Source organism: Haemaphysalis longicornis, unplaced genomic scaffold, assembly GCF_048455015.1.
Source record: "Haemaphysalis longicornis isolate Haplotype H1 unplaced genomic scaffold, Haemaphysalis longicornis Haplotype H1 scaffold_7, whole genome shotgun sequence".
In the NCBI taxonomy this organism is placed as follows: Eukaryota; Metazoa; Arthropoda; class Arachnida; order Ixodida; family Ixodidae; genus Haemaphysalis; species Haemaphysalis longicornis.
In genome coordinates, this window is record NW_027526422.1 from 163521896 (window position 1) to 163542966 (window position 21071).

Consider the following 21071-nt stretch of genomic DNA (forward strand, 5'->3'; position numbering starts at 1 on the left):
TGGGTTACATGCTCCGCTTTGAACGCTCATGGAGTTGAAGAACGTTTTTCTATAAACGTTTTAGTACAGTGTCTCGGTTCACGCACGTCTCCGCCGCACGGCAAAGCTGTCATCTAAGCACCCGACTTGAAAAAATGAAACTTCGGTAATTTTAAATTGACTTGAGCAAAACCCTAGCGTGTTATGTTGGGCGGAACGAGACGGGACATTTACAGCATGATAGGTGAGCGGGAAACAAAAAGAAGGCATTTACTTGACAGGGGGGCGAGTTGACTATCGTCTTTCGTAGGCATTTCCAACAAAAGGAGTAGATACACGGCCATTTTTAATTTACAAATATTTAGCTAATACTCATCACTCCCACAATATTTTTGCAAGACATGATTGCTAATAGAGTGCTCCATTTGGTTATATGTACGTCCATGTATTGGCGGAGGGCAATTTAGGACCTGCTGTAGTATAGGCGGGTTTGTTCTCCATTTCCGCGAACGTAAGCCCGAACGCGCGTGTACCATTTGTCGGAAGCATATACACTTTTTTGCAATGACATTCCTCCAGGTGTCAGTGTTGGTTGAGTTTTGTGCTTTACAGATGCGATGCGGACAAGAGTTTTTTTTTGTTTCGAACATTCGCCCGCTGCAGGTATCTAACATAATTGAGGCCTGAAAACCCAACATGTGAGAATCCACCTGCGGCCACATGTCCCAGCAAGCTATTTTTTTCGTAAGTATTTATGCGCTTTTTTCTTTGGGTCTCGAGACCACAGCTGTTACCCTTGACGCAGTGAGTTCTACAACATCGAATATTCGTGGCATCGGTGTACTTGTCTGTTCGGTGAGCGGTGCTCATGGTGACACAAACATTTCTGTCATCGCAGCCAGGTGAGTGAAGCTTGTTTAGTGCAACGTGGATTGAGTTCTTTTATAGTCGAAGCAACAGAACACGTCCCTTGAAAGCTGCGGGTAAAAATGTGTTTTGGGTAAGTTGTCGTTCCAGCTCAAGTTCTAGTTTTTACAAATCAACCGCTTACATTGCCGAAAGATCATTCGAGAATATTGAGCACAGTTTAAACAGAAACAAAATGTGACAACACGCGCCGCATCATTACCGCTGTTTTAAATTTCGAGCAAGTGGAGATTCTTGCACATATCTTCAACTAAGTTTTGCTTGAAGACCCATTGAAGACTCCTAAAAATTAACTTCATAATGCTAGCAACTGAGGCTCATAGTGGGATTCAAACTGGGTCTGCTTTTGGAACTAAGGCTGGGTACTTTATTTATTCGTCATACCAAGGAGCGGTAACTTGAGAACAATATATATGCGCACCTCATTTTCAGAAGGAAGGTTACTAAATAAAACGCGAAAGCATTGGCCGTAATAAAGGGTAACAGCCATATAAGACAATCTATCTTATGTGCGAGCTCCCTCAACATCCCCATTCTTCTCGCTACGTAACTGAGGCTCTTCGCATAACCGAGTGGCAGGAGTAGGATGCCAGATTTGGGGCGAAAACGCCGGAATGAGGCTAAATTAAATTACGACGCCTTGGAACCAGATGGATCAGATTCATTAAAGAACGGATAGGAACAAAGGTCATAGTGGCTCAGAGATTCATCCAGGATGGGGGAGAATGAGGAATACATCTTATTGAGGCAATAAGAGACTGCTTGCTATGTTCATCCTGTGCTGGTCAGTGCGTCCGGGGACCCATTGGTCTTACAGGTCTCATCCGTTAAGCATATCAGCCAGCTCTATCACTCCACGTCCCAGGCAATAATAGCTCTCTCCGGGGGTTGGGGCGGTCTCGCTGTTATATGGTGTCTTCAGGTGCCGGATGGTTGGCACAGGCCGGGACAACGCTGAAGATGGTGCCGCGGGCCTGTTGGTGGCTGGGGCGGCTGGATGAGTGGTAGAGCTGGGGACGGATCATGGTCCCTCTGGGTGATGTTGGGTGGGTGTTGCTCAGGAGCAGGCGCCACTGGTCGTGTTCCCCCTCGTCAAGCAAATGATGAAGTGGTGGTAGGGTAGCTCATTGCTCCAGATTCTACTTTTGAGATTCCGTCGTAGGTTGTGAGTGGGGTGGGTGGGCCCAGTGGCTGTTCCGGATCTTGGTCCCCCGTAACCATGTCGTAGGCGTCAGCATCTTCGTGGGCCCAGTGATGGGCTCGGGCGTTAGCCCTCACCTTGGCCTTTTTTCAATCAGCGAAATTACTAATACTCGCAATGTATATAATGCATGGAAGGCTACAGTAGACAGTGCGAAATTGATTCCCTTGGTCTATTCTCAAGCGACATTTTGTGTACAAATCATCAGCAGTTCCTACTAAAAGTGCTGAAGTAACCCAGAAATTCGTAGATGCGCGTAATGAAAGCCTCCGTGATATTTTTGGCCACCAGGGATGTGTAACGTACCCTGAAATCTCAACACGCAGGTATCCCACAATACTACGTTAAATGAAAATGTCACTCCTTTTATGTTGTAATCTTACTATAAACTATTAGTTTAAGACCGAAGTAGTGTTTATTTTGTTTAACCGAGAAACTTGAAGTATTTAGTTCAGAAGTGGAATTCACGGATACGTCAGTATTTTCTAGCTTCCAAGACAGTATCTTTATAAACATCCCGAAACAACGCAAATTCTTAAAGAATCATTCGAATATTGGAAAGCATTAGCGAAATCATCCCATTGACGAAGACACAACCATCCGTTCTTGTGGTCGGCAAGGCCAATTCATGTGGCCTTTTTTTGGCGAACTATCCGTACGAATATTTACTATCGATTTTTATTGGTTTACATCTAAAAGAAAGGGTAATTTTATACGTAGTGCAAAAAGAAACCGGCCCCAATCCGCGCTGTTTTTGGGAGCGTACTACAAAGACTACTCTATTTCTTCAGTTACCCTGAGATTTTGTGGTAAAGGAGGAGTCGATACCATTTTCTACCGTAATGCTAAACTTTTGGAAGGTGTCCAGGTACGCCTAGTAATACTCTTCCTACGAGGAAAATTTATGATCTCCACATATGCTGCCTGGTAATAGGTGAAGTGGACCGGCACTGCAGGCGAGAAAATTAGAAATTTTTATGTTGATTGAAACGTGGAGTGATTTCAATGCAAGTTACGTTCAAATAGTAGCCACCCGGCCATTACTCTCTTAGTGAACACTGTGACTACTGCACTGCAGAAGCAGCACTCGTTAAACATGGACAAAGAATGCATCATTGTCGAGGATAGCATTGTGAAGTCCAGCGTGCAGAGCTTGGAGATTCCGGATGTAGACTTCGCTACCTTCCTGAGAAACACCTGCAGTCGCTACAGGGCAAATGTTGCATTGGTAAGTACTACTTAGTAGCTAAACCGCTCACAAAAACTTTGCAATCGCAATCACCTACACAGAAAATACATTGCAATTACCGGTTGACGTTTTTGTAATATTTCTGTGCAATATATCTACGATAGTCTTCACTTTTATTATGGGGTTTTGTGCATTTAGGAACCAGATGATTGTCGATAATAACAGTGGTTCGGTTTTACAAAACAACCATCAATGTTTGGCAGGAATAAACCAAATGAAGAAAACAAGTAAAAAATTGAAAACAGTAAAAACGAACAACTTGGCCCTTATTCCTGCATCTAGTCACAACTCGTGCAGGGAGTACTGCGTATCTATGTACTACTATGGGGCGTAATTAAACTCTTCTACAGGCACAACAGACACCTCATGCAGTCTATCTCGGCTTCTTTGACAAATTTTTATGGTTCGCACATAATTTTTAACATATCAGTCGTAATTTTGATCTCTAATAGTAAAAAACGAGGTGTCTCTGTGGCAAGAATGCAGAGCGCGGCTAAGTCAGATCGAATTAGTGACATAGAAAAGAAAGTTTCATTGATTAGAGAGTTTACCTACAACCAAAACCGTACCCGGCTTCTCTAAACTTTGGATTATTGAAGTGACACAATGGCTGTTATGAAACCTCTAAGTCGGAAAAATTACATTTGAAAGGACAACAGCTGGAGGTTACATCTGATCACAGTCAACTACTCGCTATGAATAGTACACACTTTTCATAGAGCATTCATTTGCAAAAAACACACATGTATCTCTACCCAACAAGTATATTCAACGTTTTATTACCACCTACGATATAGTACATATACGCTTTATACAATCACACACTAACAATTCAAAATTTTCATGATACAATACCGACATGTACACCCCTATACACTACAGAAAGTCGCAACGTATGTTTCTATGCAAGTCCTTAGAAATTTGCACGCATTAGTAGGGTTCGCACATCTGCGGCGTTTGAAATATCTCCCGAAGGGAGAGGATGGCGTGTATTTAGCTACTTTTACTGCCCCACCTACCTAATAGTTTTCACCGAGATACAGGTGTCCGAGTTTACAGGTTAAGCTTGTTTATTATTTATTCTCAATCTTACAAATAGGGCCTAGAAGCGGGAATTGCATAAATATGGTTGTAAACAACTCACTTTATAGGCAACTGGCATAAATACTGCGCATTAGTAAACAATTCTCTGACTTTCTGCAGACTTTACTTCTTAACTTGAAGTTGCAAATATGTTTTCGGGATCCATTTTTGCAACACCTAAAACCTCAGGCTGTTCTCAAAGCATTTACTGTATTAGGTGCTTCCCTTACGAACATCAAGATGTGCGGTCTCGGCTGTTACAAAAAATATGCAAAGCCCACGTGTAACCACTCCGCTCCTGGTCATCAGATGCGCTATAGATGGATTCATTCATTACAGTAAATACTATTGTACAATCTACGACCATGTACATGGAACTATGGCGATGTTCTTGAACAAGTAGGTATACAATCAATTCGTGCGCCGAAATAAACAGCCACCACATAAATGCTGTTTTATAGAACGGCGTTTGGTACAAGGAAGAATCTGTCAAGACGTTTCGTCGAATTCAATCGCATACAGGGAAATAATGTCTTCGTCATGGGTGTACGACAGATATGCGAGGTTATTTTATTGGCGCTCTCCTGTACATCCAGGCTTTCGGAGGGCACCACTGGTCTCGCCTAGACTCCCGTGTGCGCTCGAAGCTGGGCATGTATTGAGTTTCAGTGCGATTTTTCTGCTGTATCGGCGCATATCATTTCCACGACCTGTTTCGTAACATTACGTGAAACTCCTCAGCAAGTGTTAGGGTTCTCTGCCGAAAATTGGTGAAGGTACGGCGTTCTTTTTGTGGACCACGTTGGGGTAGGCATAGACCGTTAGGCCTAGCAACCACCTCGTCTGGACCCGTACAGCTTCGCCAATCAGCAAAGTAACGAGACTCTCACAACCTTCAAGATGAAAGGTTTCACTCCTCAACAAGATGGCTGGTTCCACAAAACTTCCAAAACAAGGGTGGCCGATCCGAGATATCTCAAACTCATACTTCGCTACCAGAACGGTTTCCCGAGTCGGTCTTTCTTACCCAGCGACCTTTGTCACGACCTCTGCCTTCGACCCCTACTCACCACGAACGAAGCCGCTTAGCTCAGAATAAGCATTTTACCTATCCATAAAATTGCTGTCTTGCTTGCTCAAGAGCTAAACGCAGTCTCCAAACTCAAAAAGTGTTCCTTCGTCGCGCTTAAAGAAAAGCAACAACGCATCAGGGTCTATGAAGTCGCCTGCCAGGAATCATGCACAGGAGTGATTCATGGTGCGGGCGCCAACACGTCTCCCGAATTTCTGCTTAAACACCTTAAAGCTGTTGAATACAAAATTCTCCAGACGGAATGATGGGCTCCACCCATACTGCGATGATCGCGTTCTTCGGCACATACGTGCCTTTAGACGTAGACTACCACGGCAACCTACATAGGAGTACTCCACACAAACCAAGCGCCCAATACTGCACTGAGTGCCTTAAGATCGGGCACCGAGCTGGCGTTTCCGCGGAAGTTTCCACCCTCTTTGCCCTAAATGCGCATCAGCAATGAAAGATGAAGAACAAGAAGGCATCACAAAGTGCTCCCTTTGTGGCAGCCAGCACCCATACGAAGACAAACAATGCAACGCCCAACGTGAAGCAGACGCCGTGACAAGGCTTCGAGCCTAGCAAAACAGGCTTGCCATCCGGAAGGTGACGGAGTCACCAAAACGATCCATGACCTGACCAGAACCAATGGCCAAGAATGACAACGCATAAACAGAGCAGGCATCACGAGAACCCCAACCCAAGAATACCAAAGTGTCAACAGAGCAGGCATCGCACCAACGTCGAGTATTCACCAGCATCGGGCTTATTCACGTGTTGAAGCCCCCTCAAGACCACCGAACTGGTCAGGTGAGTCAGCGACTCCCTGCTGTAAAAAATCGTAGAGAAACTAATGCCATGTACGCATCGTTTGCACATGCACTGAAACGCAAGCACACTCAGGACGCTAAACCAGACAACATGCCTGAACACCCCACAATAAATCTCTGAGGAGATACTCAGGAAGACATGACTTCAGAATGTGCCGACTTGGACGCGGAGAGTGAGAACAATGCGCACGATACTGAACAAGCGGCTCTCGCCAACAGAAACAGATCGCAAACCACAAGCAGGGCATTGTTTACCCTATCACACCAACTCAGCAAAAGGATAGAGGCTCTCGAAAAGCAAATCGCCGAAAATGAGACGCTAGTACAGCTCCTACTAAGCAACACCCAAAAATTTGCAAACTGGCCGACACCTCACAAGCCACTTGCTTGACTTAGCAGCGAAATTTCGAAGCGCAAGCATACTCAGTAGCTGTACTACCAACCTGATTATTCAGCAAAGGCAAACATTTGAGGTACGTATCCTGAAGGCGATAAGGCCTCGCTTTACCAGGGTAGAACAAATAGCATGCCACATTCAGCTCTCCGCCCCCCTCTCATCCTCAGCTACGATGAAGATACACAGCAATTAGGATATTAGGATCCTACAGTGCACCTGCCGTGGCTTCAGAGGAAAACAGGCAGCATTCTTCTACTTGATCACATCCTTACCCCTCACTCCGGACATGATCCTACTACAAAAAGCAGGCAAGAACCCGAAAATTCCAGGCTACATGACGTATCAGAGATACCACCACATCGGCACTCTGGTCAGCAAACGTATACCCGCAAACATTGAACATGGCACAGAAGCAAGCCTCACAATACCTGTGTCTAAACAGCAACGCCCCCTTCACGTTACAAATGTAACGCCAAAAAACAAGCCACAGGAAATAAAGGAACTACTCAAACCCGACGACTCATCTGCAGAATATGAACACGTATTGGCAGGCGACTTCAACGTCCGGCACACGGCTTGCGGCTATCACAAAAACACTACCAAGGGCAGCAGATTACTTTGACTGTTATACCAAGCCGATGACACGGTGCATCATGCCTTTAGCAATTATACGAGATTGGGAAATTTCCAAATGTCACAGTGTGCGACCAACCACCGATTGCCGGTGTAGTATACAAGATTTTGTTGCGCCGAGTGCTTTTCCTCGGGGATTGGTGGGTGAAAACTCCACCGGAAAAACTCAAGCAGCATGAGAACGACGTCCGGATACCACACTAATAGTGTAGCGCCGTCGGCCAATACTGCGACAAATCACACCGCAAAATAGACCGGTTGAACCTCCATAGTTAAAAACGTGGCCAACTGGAGGAAACGACAGCTACGTAGTTTGAACGTATTCACAAAGCAGCAAGAAGTATAAGTCGTTCTTCTCCAACTCGCCCGCTCGTGTACGTGCTAGACTTTGTGAGTGAGATGCTACGTCGTGACCCCTGTCACACCTTAGGAGGGGGCCGAGCTGGTTACCTAAACTTGGGGTAATAGGTTAGTGGTTTCATTTGTAGATCGCGATTTCGTTTCATTGCGATTTCACATCCCAGGTAATAAAAGATTTATTTCCATAAGTTCTCAGAAAACTCACCTTATTGAACGTTTCACGCGCGCCATGCTGATGGTGTTAGCAGGTGTTGCTGCACACACAGACCGGCTCGTTGGTTTCTAGCAGCCGTGTTGTGGCTATGGTGATCTACCGCCGCGCTAGAGTGCGTGGGGTTTATCCCAGCCGGCGTGGCTGATTTTCTGAACAAGGCGAAAAGAAACCTGAAGGAACCCCAGGTTTTTATATTTACCCGGAGCCTTTTGCTAGGGAGTGCCTTATAGCCGAAGTGTAGCGTTCTGGGAGTTAAGACTGAAACATTTGAAAGGAATAACACGTGTTCGGTGTCTCTTCCGTGGAGTCCACGCTGTGAAGTTGAAACAAAATCCGCAAGGCAAGATGTTCCTGTGTGCGCTTTAACGAGCGCGCCCGGCGCTCGTGTTTACGGTGAAACATGCCTCGATAACGCCAGCGCTAATCTTCACTCAAGTGCAGCCGTCGACAGACGCGAACGGTATTCTTGGGATTATCTTCCGACTGGGTGAGACCGGAGTCTATGATGAAGGAGTGCGGCAAATCAGGAATGCAGAAGTGCCGCGAGAACGACATTTACTGCGATGCGTTGTGACTGCAAGCTAGATAATGTATTGGTGAGCGCTTTGGTTCTGTCGGCAAAAGGGCTTCTGAAAGTAATCTGCAGATATGCTTCCTATACACGCGCTATAATGCTCGTTGCGAGGAGAAAGGGAAAGGGAAAATGGAACTGCGGGAATTACGCAGCCAGTTGCAGGTTTCCACAAAGTTGAACTGAACAAACCGGACACAAACTACAATATTTACGAAAGGCTACGGGTAATATTTGCTACTATTCCACCGCCTAACAAAGGGCCCTTTATCCCCGCATCCCTTTGTGAGAGCTACAAAATACAACAAATAACATAAATAGAAATGGGGGCCTGCTCGAAGGCCTCGCCTTTCTTACTACACCAGAGAGGGAGCGCGGTAAAGACCTATGGGTCCTGGGTGCCATACTACCTAGCTACGCCAATGCCCCCAACTGTTTGAGCGCTCTGATCTTGTGCCGTGTGCTTTCGCCACGTGTGCATTTTTTCGCTGTGCTCTTCTGTCGAGTGCTCTTCTGCCGGTATACCCAAGAGAATTCGGCGAGAGATGATTCTCAGACGTTTCGACCTAACAAAATAAAACTACGTGCTCCAGAATTTCTTTTAGACGCGAATACTCTGAGTTATTCAGTGCAGTGCAATGAATTTTCACCAACAGTAGAATCTCGATGAACGAAACTTCAAGGGACTGAAAAAATACTACCGTTTATCAGGAGCTCCGTTTACTGAAATATATGCCTGAAAAGGGAAATTTATGTGCTCACACACTGTAAATACCATTTCGTGAAACTGTAAGCACTACAAGGTGAATTTAGCTGATAGTTTTCTAGAAAGCAAGAAAACTACAAGAGTTTTAGGCACAGCATTCAAAAAGATGATTTGGCAAAAAGTCGCTGTTCACTACAAAATGCATCAATTATTTTTGTTTGAGTCCTTACCGCTGCATATTCACGGAGGCTAGAGGCCTCAATTTCGCGAGCGCTTAGGAGCCACCGAATTTAGAAGAGAACAACGCTGTAATGAAGCGGAAATAGCACCACGATGGCACGAACGAGGCCGCAAAAGCTGAGCCCTGTACCCTCGGCGTCTTGAATCGAGACTGAACGACTGGAACAAGAACTGTGGTGTTGCATTTGTTGCGCGAACACGGCTCACCACTAACAAGGCGAGGCTTACGAAGCTAACGAGGCTAAACAAAACATGAAAGAAGAAAAACAAAACAAACACGAAACAGCCGGAACCGTGAAAAGCTATTTCTCATGACAATGGGTTTCAAAGGAAGTTCCATTTCTAGTTCCGTTTCTACGGGGACGCGAAAATTTTTGTTAGTTTTTACCTTATCTGAATACAAAACCAACCAGCTTACCGGCTACTATTCCGCATAATCGGCAATTCTGTTTAAGTGATTTGCGTTTATCGAGAGTCTACATCATAATATTGACAACGCGACCCTCCTTGGTGCATAGTTTCAAGTTTAGCACATTGCCCTGCCAGATTCTAGAAATATAGCAATTATCGCATTTAAATGTGGGGGCGGTACGTTTCCACAATAGGCCGACAACAATACAATGTTTTTGCTGGGCACCTTAGTGGTAAGAGTTTTGAGCAGGAAAGCTGGGGCTATTTTCTGCGCGCAATTTTTATGCATTCTTTTCATGGCCATGTTCTGTTGCTTACATCTCACCTTAGAGTTTACAATCGGTTTGGGGTACTTTTGCAAAAAGGTGGTGCCTTCCCCGGTTTCGCGCCTTTTCACGGAGCAGGGGATGCGATTTATCTTGTGCTACATGGAAACATTACCGCGTACTCCACTGGGAGCTGTGCCGCAACCATTGTCCCCACGTTGCTTCTTGTCCTGCGTTTAGGGTAGGGCAGGCCTAGAGAGTGCATCTTGTATCTCAGACTTTATTGGGATGTCCATAAATGAATGCAGGTGTGACGTTCTCAAGATCTTCCTTATCTTTTTTAGCCCTTGTATCATGTATTTTCTGTTCGGCGCAAGACAACATCTTTTTTTTTTTACACAAGCCACAAGACTTATTCTCAACAGAGGGATTGCAGTGAAGATAACTTGAATGTTTCATCACATTGTATAGATTCTGCACTTGTTATTCGCACTGAATCCATGTCAATCGAGAAGTAAGTTCCTCGAGCTCAACTGACATTTCTTGTCTTCAAGGATAAAAAGCTCCAAAAAGACTTATGTACGGCCGTGTTTTGCTACGGAATGGTCGAAGTTTGCTGTCGGCTCGCCTACGTACATTCCTATTACGTAGTTTACAACGAAAATTTCGCCGTACGACAGACTAGAGATTATTTTTGAAAGTTACTTTTGATCAGTTGCCCCGCTTTTCTCCGTAAAATATTGCCAAAGAATTCCTCCAAGCGCGTACCTCAAGATATGAGGAGAACATGCAGACGCAGGAAACCTGTACCATCCCACTCCGTTTCTGCAACTAAATTTAAATGAAGTGTGGGTTTACGGTATTAGCAGCAGTAGTCTCTAGACGCCGAGCTGCTCCAGTCACTTTTGTATGCCCGCGCAGAATATATTGAGGCTAACTACAAACAAATACATCAACTCAAACCGGCCTAAAAATTGTTTCCGCAAAGTACGCCTAATTACATTTAACATGCACAAAAGGTATTTCTGTTTCCGTACAAGGATGTGTGAGCAGCTGAAACAAAGCAAAATGGCTCATAATTTTCACATCCGCTAGAGGAAGTACGTCAGTGCATGTCAATGTACGTCAATGTCAATGTACGCCCTGTGTGAGCAGCTGCAACAAAGCAAGATTGCTCATAATTTTCACATCCGCTAGGGGAAGTACGTCAATGTTCATGGAGGTTAAATCAGCGCTATGTTACCTAGGATTTCCGTTGCAGGGGGCTCTACAGGTATCTTCCGAATAATACGTGCCGTTATCAAGGTTTAAAATGGCGCCAACAAATTTTCGCAGACAGCAATGTGATGAATAGGGAGACGCGTCGAGAAGCATATCGAGCCTGCCATTTCCGCGCTCCAACATCTTTATACCTTGAAAAGCACCGAGTAAACAACTACATTTACTAGACTCTTCTAAGGTGGCGTTACAATTTTTTTCTCTTCGGCTTCACGTCTGGGACACGAATGTAAACCAAACAAGACCAGACATTTTAGGGAGTGGCAGTGTTCGTGTAAACGTGGCCCCTGCTCAGATTCAAGAGCTTTTTGGCGTACTGCTTCATCACCCACAATAGAGAGAAAAAGGGAGAGAGAAACCCTAGCTTTTTTAACATGCAGGGCATAGTTGGCTATCGAAAACATTCTAACGCGGCTACAAAACGCACTTTTTTTAGATAAACAAAATGAAATGTTCAGACGTTAGTGTGTCTTTTCACTTATCTTCCTGCTCCTGAATTCCTTTTGCGTGCAGTGGCCGTAAGACCGCCAGAGCATGACACCTATGATCATTACGTTGGCTCTTCAGAAAATATAGAGCAACGCCCAATCGGTTTTTTGACACCATTTTAACTTTAGAAAGGCGCGGAATGGCTGCACAGATGCCTTCTTGTACACGCATGTTACTACATTGTCTCAGAAAGCTCTCCACACAGCAGGTGATATCGTGACTGACTAAACTTTACTTGGAAATAGAGATGACCTTAGTGCTTTCATAACTACAAACTTCATATTTGTAGAATCATTCTCGCCTCCAGACTGGTCGCCGACTGGACGCTGATCTAGCATCAATTTCGCGTTCCGTCAACCGTAATTAGCGGGCGTATGCCACTATGGCGGACCTTGAGCTTTCGCTATAATTATGACTTGATACGTGGAAGCATAAGTACTTCATTTTTTGCTGAGCATTTATTATAAATAAAGATTTGCACACCGCGCCAACAGAGCCTCCCTTTTCTCTTAGAACCAATTCCGCTAGAACAAATGTAGTTACCCAAGGCAGATAAATCGTGGATTGAACTAGCCGGTACGATGTATTTCTGTAGTTGCCTTTTCGTTCGTCTATTCCAGCCGATAAGCTTATCCTAAGAAATGGTCTTCACTCCTCAGTTGCACGTTGCTTTTACTGGACAATACAGCATCTACCGCGCCCCAGAACTGCTTTTAAACGCAACGTGGTCAGACAGACAGAGATAGAGAGCAAGAATAAGAGAGAGAGAGAGAGAGAGAGAGAGAGAGAGAGAGAGTAAAAGCGGTAGATTGTTTATGCCTCTCTTTATAGTCTAGCTGGATGCCCTATAGTGCGTTTAGAGCAGCAATTGTTGCTTTTTTTCATGACGCCTGTTTGTTTGTTTCAAAACAACCCAGAGTTTGTTTTCTGGTGCTCTTTTGAACATCGGCAGGTGGAAGGAGATGTAAGCTACAGCTTTGCGGAACTCGAGGACGAATGCAGGACAGTTGCTACAGGCCTTCGCTTGAAGTTTGGCTTTGGTCCTGGCCATGTTGCTGCCTTCTTTTCCGACAACAACATCGAACTCGTGTTCGCACTATTCGGCGCGACTTTCGCAGGGGGTGCATTGAGCTTCATCAAAACCAGCCTCACTGACGGTGAGTATACGATGATCGACAACCCAAATGTTTAAACTCACGACCGTGGTTCTGCCACTTAGAGACCGCAATAATTTGGGGAAAAAGCTCGGCTTCTGATGTTTGTGTTAGCTGTGGCACGTACCGTAAACAGAATTGCTTGTTTTAAAGGGAAGCTGAAGCGCTTTCCAAAACATTGAGTCACAGGAACGGTTATATAGTTTCTTGCGCGCTGACTCTGAATACCACATTGCATTTTGTCGCAAAGGAGTCCAAATGGCATTTATCTTGCAAAACGCGCGGTCCCCTTTGAAGACGCGCGCTCTTTGTCTTTAACGCCTCTGATTGGTTGCACCCGTCATGACGTCAAAGGAGCACGCCCTTCGGCAGCGCGGGTTGTCGAAAGAATTGGAAACAATCGCATGGCAGCGGCGCTTCCTTTTTCGGCAATTTAGCCCGCAGTTTAGTGTTCGCACATGACTGTAAGTTTATTTTCCAACTTCCGGCGATGCTGGTTCATGTATCTTAGAGCATGAATTTGCTTTACACGGCCGAGAACCTCAAAGCAGTGACTGTGGCGTCGGCTAGAGGTTCTGTCAAAATACTTCTGAACTGGGCAACGAGCATAGGGCGTTTCGTTTTCTTATGTTAATATTAAGTACTTCCTGAAGTGTTTGTTACTTGATACGAAACCATTTATGCCCAAGATTAGGCCTGGTTTTATAAACAACGTACAAGCGAAAAGCATGTACGTGCACCGCGCGAAAATATAGCGTTCATGCGCTGTAAACGTATATGCGAGACATATGTTGCCGTTGCACGCATAAACCAACAAGCGGACTCTGCTTCTGAATTTCCTTTGTTCGTTGCCGCCCACCCCACCCCCCTTACCCATCCCTATATACAAACACCCACACGAGTGCGCGCGCAATTTGGGCAGCGAGCTAGGGTGCCTCCCCGATCGCTAGCTGCACTTCGATGAGTGGCGTCTTACTGCTTCACTTGCATTTATTCTGAAAACATTATAGCATACTGGCGCCTCGCAGCATTATCGGCTCTAGTAGGGCTCGATTTTGGCGTGTGCGTTGCGCATTCTGCTACAATATTACGGCCACCTCGTTATAATATAACAGGCCAGTCGGACAAGGCCGTTAGGTTGTAGCAAAGTTACTTTAGGTAACAATCACCAAACGTTTGTGATAATATATCATTGGCCTGTTTCAGCATTTCTAGAGTTAAGCATTTGCCGCTCTAGTCGCACAAAGGCCGTATATGTACTCTTCGCTCCTATTTTTTTAGTCATCGTTATATATACGTATAAACGACTATCACTGGAGCACACATGAGGCTGAGCAGCAACAGCTGCTTGCCAGGTTATAATAAATAGGCACACAGAATCTTGGGCATAGAATTAAGCCCCCGCCGTCGCTCACAAATCATGGTACGGTGGTGGTTCGGAGCGGTATTTTTTCATTCGAGACAAATATTGCCTTCTCATGGCATGTATACTTGCAAAATAAGTAATGTGGTGGTCTTGGTTCTTTTACTTTGTTGTAATACTGCTTACCTATTAGCCAGAAGAGAACTTCCATCAGGATTAGCACTCTGTTTTAGTTTCGACAAAAATAAGGTTTTGGAACACTGTTCTAAGCTCACCAGGGGAAAGAAAACAGACGCGTTTAACGAAACAGGTATTTCCTGACCAAATGTGACTTTGTTTCTTGACCTGAACTAAACAGCCAAGGCCACAGTACAGCAGTATTCACCATCCTTCCTAAACCTAGCATCTAATGTGAACATTCATGTCCATCGCATAAAAAAAAGGAAAAACGCATTGGAGCGTTTTACAAAGTGTCTAACGTAGTGCAGTATATTCTCTGCCATCAAGCACAGCCTCTGCGGCTGTCGCTTCCGCATGTTATAAAACATTCCGGCGAGGTGTTATCCTGCTTAGTAATACGGCATTGTAAAATATGCCTCGTTTCCCATTCGTGCATTCTTTTTGAACACGAAAATTGCACAAATGAGTGCTATCAACAACAAGTGTAATTCTTCCTGTGGCGAGAATCTAGGGAAAATACGGCGAAAAGAGCATGGCGGAGGCGGCCGATCCGGCTGGAAATCTAGGTATGACGTATTCCAGCCGGTTTTCACCTCCACTCTTCGGTCTTCCGGTATCGCGCGCTGTGATGAGGGTGGGGCATAGGGCCACATTTGTTTGCGTATTGCGCCGCTTCTATTGCATGTATTGCGAACATATTTCGTACACTGGAAGTATTCAATGTGTACTTGCTGCTAGCAACTTTTCTTTTATTTCTAAAACCGCTTCACCTTCACTTTAACGAAACCCTCAAGGAAAGGCAAAATACGCGAGCATAGCGCAAAGAAAAACAGTTCTCTGATAGCACTTCGTTTGCAACAATTGTGATCTGTGAAGATGATAAAGATATTTTTGGGTCGAATAATGGCAATGGTGATGGCCATGAAGTAGCTTGCACTGAGAGTGGATGAACAATTTCTCTTTCTTCGCTGATTAATAGTTATGCAGGAATTGTCAATTCGTGTAATCAACAGGCCACAAATACCCATTAGTTGCTCCTAGGTTACAAAAAGAAGTACCACTTCAAGATTTTCACTCCAGCATTGCAGTCCCTCGCCTTTTTGTTGATCCACTTGAATTTTCCTCGATAAATGTTTTGCCAATGCTTGACGTGCCCTAATAACATTATTTTAAATTTCTAGTCTACATAACAGGTTTTACGCACCAAAGGTACACTCTTAGGCAAAAAGTACTAAAATAGAGACTAAAATACAGCCGTTATTCTTCGCGGGCGACCGTTCATCTTCAAGGGGAGTATCTGCGGCAGAGCACGTGCCGTGTGCATAGATGCGGACTAACTGTTCGTCCCCGCCGATTTATAAGGAGTAACGGGAAGACGAAACTCATGCAGTTAGTCTCTTTGCTGCGTCGTTAATCACCTAATGGCGTCGTCGTTGCCCTTTCGCGCATATGTCTGCGAACAGTTTTATATATCTAAAACTGCAAGCCATTGCAGTCAGTGGCTGCTTTAGATGGTGCCACGGGAGAAAATATTGATGTTAGTTATAAGAAAATCGGCTAGGGTTAGTAGAGCGGCGGGTAATGGCAAGGAGTGGCGCAGCGCGACTTCCATACTCTTCTCGGCGAGGTTATGATGATACGCTGTGTTGCATACGATTCGTGCGAGGTAATAACGGCCAATGAAAGCTTTCAAGCGCCTTAACAGTAACGCAAAAATTAGTGACAATAGCAAAAGTGGATTTCTGAGCGTAATGAATATGTATATGTTTAACAGACGAGAACAAACGCATGTTGCTGATGACAACTGAAAAACAAGAAGTTACACATGAAGTTACACATGAAGTTACACATGAAGTTACACATCTTTTGTTGAGCATTCTCGATAAACGAGGCGTAGTTTTTTAAGTAATTACGGGTATAAATTCAGATGTGCTCTTACAGAGTAACACTTTTTTGTAATAGAACCTAGGCAGCAGATCAACCTAATTTGCTATATCATATCTATTTAAAAAACTGGCATTTATCCTGACATCTTTCTGTTTACCCATATTTTGTACTAGATGGCGTTACCGTAGCTGAAAAATTCGTGAAATACCTTGCCGTACAAATGTTTTCAGAGATTCGTTCTTTCCTTACACCATTAGTTTGGGGAATATGTTGCCAAGTGCTATAGTTGATTGTACCACTGTGGCGCGTTTTAAAAAGTAAGTATCTGTTAGGCTTGAAGTTCAGTTTTTTTTTTATATTTGTAACAATGTGCAGCAATGTGTTTTAGCTTGCCTCCCACATGTTAATTACCACATGTTCATTTTCCCCCCTGCTATATTGCCATCTTGGCGCTGCAGGACGCTAAATGAATAAATAAAAAAATAAAGAATGCTGGTAAATCGAACAGTACGCCCTGCTCCTGATATAGTTGCATCACTTACTTTACGATGATCTAACAGATTCTGCAGTGCGCTGGAAAGTTAGCTTTCGATTCCACAACAGAGTATTGAGGTGTTCGAGATTTATTGCATTAACTCACGATGCAAAAAGCGTCTATTTGCTCGGTGAGCTATCTCACACTTTAGACTTATGCCAAAAGTTTGGTTCATTTCTAAGGATTCGGCGCCAGGATAGGCAGCGCTCTATGCATTATTGTTATCGTTTACAGTTCAATGATGGTAAGCAAAGGCTAGTCTTCAACTAAAACACTCCAAAAATACCGATGGCTTCAGAGCAATATGATATTTTTTGGCGAAAGCTATCGAGTTAGCAGACCTCCAACATCGCTTCAGCCGTTCCCTAGCCTTTCGCGTGGTATATCACCGCGCTACCCTATTGTCAGGGGCGTTGACGTGGCATTTGCGCATTCGAGTGTCCTTAAATTCGCGTCCCACAGCATTGCTCTCTGGTACTTTGAATTGCGCTTTAATCGAAATAAAAAGACAAAAATAATATCGCCGCTAAAAAAACTTTCACAAAATGGGGTATGAGTCCATAACGATAATTTAAAAACACATACGACCTTCTTGCTGCCGGTGGCGACGGTATTACCGCAGATATTTTCTAGGGCGGAGGATATATTGCTGCGGAAAAGCTTTCTGTACTATTTTGGGAAGGCTTGAAGACTCAAAAAGTGCACATAACCTGCAAAAACGGGAACATTATTCTGATTCATTAGAAGGCAGATAACAAGCATCGAAACAATTTCAGACACGTCCTCCTACTCTCAATTGTTAACAGACTCTTTACGAAACTTAGTTATCTGCCTGAATTCCTGACAACCCAGAGGGCAGGGTAGGTTTAAAAAAAAGCATTTAATTATGGCTCGTGTCCATGTCGCCAATCAAGTGATAGAAAAATTCGCAGACTACACTGAACCACTTTGCTTGGCATTTATAGACTATAACAAATCGTTTGATTCCATACTCACCGCAACTGTGCAAGAAACCCTAAAAAACAAGGGAATAGGGGAGGCCTAGATAAGACTTCTAGAAGACATACAAGGTGTTTCTGGGAAGACTTTATGTAATTTTGAAACATAGGTAAAATTGTTTTTTCTTACGCGAAGTGATCAGGGGCCATGGCGGACGCAATAAACCAGGTTTGAATTGCTATGAAAAGTAACAAGTAATTCTTACTTGTTAGTTACTTCTTAAATATTGCAGTTTGGCATGACACTGTCATGTGAAAATTGCAGAGGATCATCGGTCAATCTGATATACGGCATTTTGTTTGCAAAAATGTAATTGCGCGCAGAACTATTGGTTGCGTGCTTCACTCCTGCAGATCGAAAGCTGCAAAGCGCCAGAGAGCGATGCGCCCGTGTTGACGTCAGACGTCAAACGTAGCCGCGATTCATCAGAGCGGAAGCACGCACTCGCGCGGCTCCGTTATAGCCAGATGGCGATGAACTGCGGCGTACGTTTGACCTGTGACTTCAAGCGTAAAAGGTCAAACGTGTGATATATGCCATTCAAAATGTTGAAGTAAACAATGATTAAGGAAACTGCCAAACGAAATGCAGGCTGGCGAGATGGGACATATACACATGACTAGTTTCTACTAATATATTTAATAAAGCGAAAGGTTTGTTAGAGGGCCCGGTGGCGTCCTGTCAAAGAAGGTAATACATTTCCCCATAAACCGGTTGGTCGACCACAATGCTCTGATAAGATTACTGGAAACACGGGACGCGTGTGAAACCGGGCTTCAATTGTGTCAAAGCGGTTACCGGAAAATTGCCAAAACAGAACGACTCTAGATAAGACAATACACGTATTGATCATGAAAAGAGAATAGAATAATATACGTTTATCCCACAAACCACGTATCGGTATAGATTTAGAGCATTAGTAAATAGGTTTACTTTGTGGCTGACAAATCGTGGGATGTGTTCGTGCTTCATTTGGAGATTTAGGTTTTTGAACGTTTGACGATCAATTGGACGAACTTTCAGCGAAGGGTGGACGCAGTTTTAACAAAGGTTGTGATGTACGTTGAACGAATTTTTTTTGTGAAAACGATTTCGCGCTTCTCTCAACGTTCTTCTGCAAGTAATGGCAAATTGTTTACCTCTGCCTTTCTGTTGAAAGGGGAATATTCTGGCAACAAGCACTCGTAACTTCCATTTCGGGCGTGGTTATTGTAGTCGGTGCCGAATTATTCATGCTTTCACTCCATCATATTCAGGGAAACTTTATACTGTCTTCGGCGTAGCATCATGTACCAATCAAAGAAAACCCGGAGAGCGATAATTTTCTAACCCTGCTGCTTGTCGCTCAATATTCGTGAATTTAACGTTTCCTGACCTTTCAGCCCCCTGCCTTCAAGTTTAATGTCCTACTGTTTTAACCGACACCTTTCACTTTTGCGATACGGCGACGTGCGTCAAGTAAGGGCAGTGAAGGCACTATTTCCATAGCGAAGAGTGATTGGATTTAACAAGCCACACTGATTCAAGATGCGGTTCACTACCCGCAAATAGTATTACATTACATTTGTCGGAACTGCAGTGCTCCGTAGACACGAGGACCAAACGACCCGATAATAATTTGAAAGTTCTAATTCAGTGCGCAAGATTTTTAATCAACGCGCATGAAGCAGCAAGGAGTAATTTAATAAACGCGTCGAAAACGTTATCAAAGCAGACGGAGCATGGTTCTTGCGTGTAAAGAACTTCATCATGGAGAGGAACCGCCTGTTTTGAAATGATTCAAGAATGTGTAAACTTTATCGATTGTCTAACAATATGCACTCGCACGTGAGTTCTGGTAGGGTTTGTGATATTACGGGAAAGCTCGGGTTGTATGAGACAATTTTTCTATTTCCCGTGTCTGTCACCCGCCCGCTACCAGTCGTGCTCATCAAGCGTCCCCGAAAGTAAGTCATCGATTCCAACCAACAAACACTTCTGCTGCAGCCAGACACGAGGGTTCGCCCGAACCTTGAGTAGGGCCGAGCGGCACCTGGAATGTGAAAGGAGGAAAACAATACTGCAGCGGAGACGAAAGAAAAGATGCGGGACTTTACTGCACAGGCGACGCGTTTGCGCAGTAAAGTGTGTTTCATGTCCCGTCAGTAGTGCCATCCCCCGGAATATACGGGGAACAGTTGCTCACTGAACCTGCGCCACTCTCGCAAAGCGCCGCTGCCACCGCATCTAATGCCGCACGCAACATTGTTTCACGGAACTGAAAAATGTGATTAACGGCACCCTCCCAAACACACACGAAGGCCTACAGTAACTTTGAAAGTATGAAAGTTAAGTAAATTATGTCCTAATAATAAATGAAACCGGGGATACGGCCTGTCGCTATTCAATTTATAAAATTTGTTTTAACTTTTACTGCCCTGTCACTTGTTTAAGCCCTGTATAGATAACAGTGGATTACGCCACGCGGAAAATTCAAAAATCCTTTTAAAAATTTATCCAGATATCTCCAACGAGTGTGGTCACAATAAAACCCGCGTCATGCCTCTACAGAGGAGCGGCAGAAGCGATCTTCCAATCAGTGAGAGAGAGAGAGAGAGAGAGTAAACTTTATTCAGTTTGCCAGCCGTGCTGCTTGGTCTTCGGCCATGAGCCCTTCGGCTCTGGCAGCGTGCTCAGCCAGATGGGTGGCCCAGAGTTGATCTTCCGGGATGGAGCTAAGCAGTGCGGTCTCCCACTACTCACTGTTAGTGATTGCCTGGTCATTTGTGATCGCCTGCGGACATTTCCATAACATGTGCGCCAGGTCCACTCGTTCCTGACATCTATGACACTCAGGGGTGTAGAGCCCTGTGTAGCAATAGCTATACACAAGTGAGTTTGGATACGAGTGGGTCTGTAGGATTCGCCACACCACCGAATGCCGCTTACTGAGGGATGGGTGCGTGGGTGCGAAGCGGGCCTGGCCTAACCGATAATCAGCGGTGATGTCCCTGCACGACAACAGATTGCCCCTGCCTGACATGGGGACGAGTTCCGCTCCGGAA

At 44.5% G+C, this 21071-nt stretch overlaps 1 protein-coding gene across 1 annotated transcript in view; it reads left to right on the forward strand.

The window, feature by feature from the left end:
• The first annotated feature begins 797 nt into the window (after positions 1–797).
• LOC144146637 (luciferin 4-monooxygenase-like) overlaps positions 798–21071 on the forward strand; it is a 75282-nt gene continuing 55008 nt past the window's right edge. The window contains exons 1-3 of the mRNA XM_077678575.1: positions 798–881; positions 3186–3335; positions 12862–13066. Of these exons, the coding sequence (XP_077534701.1) occupies positions 3204–3335; positions 12862–13066 (337 nt within the window). The 5' untranslated portion in view covers positions 798–881; positions 3186–3203. The remainder of the gene's footprint in view (positions 882–3185; positions 3336–12861; positions 13067–21071) is intronic.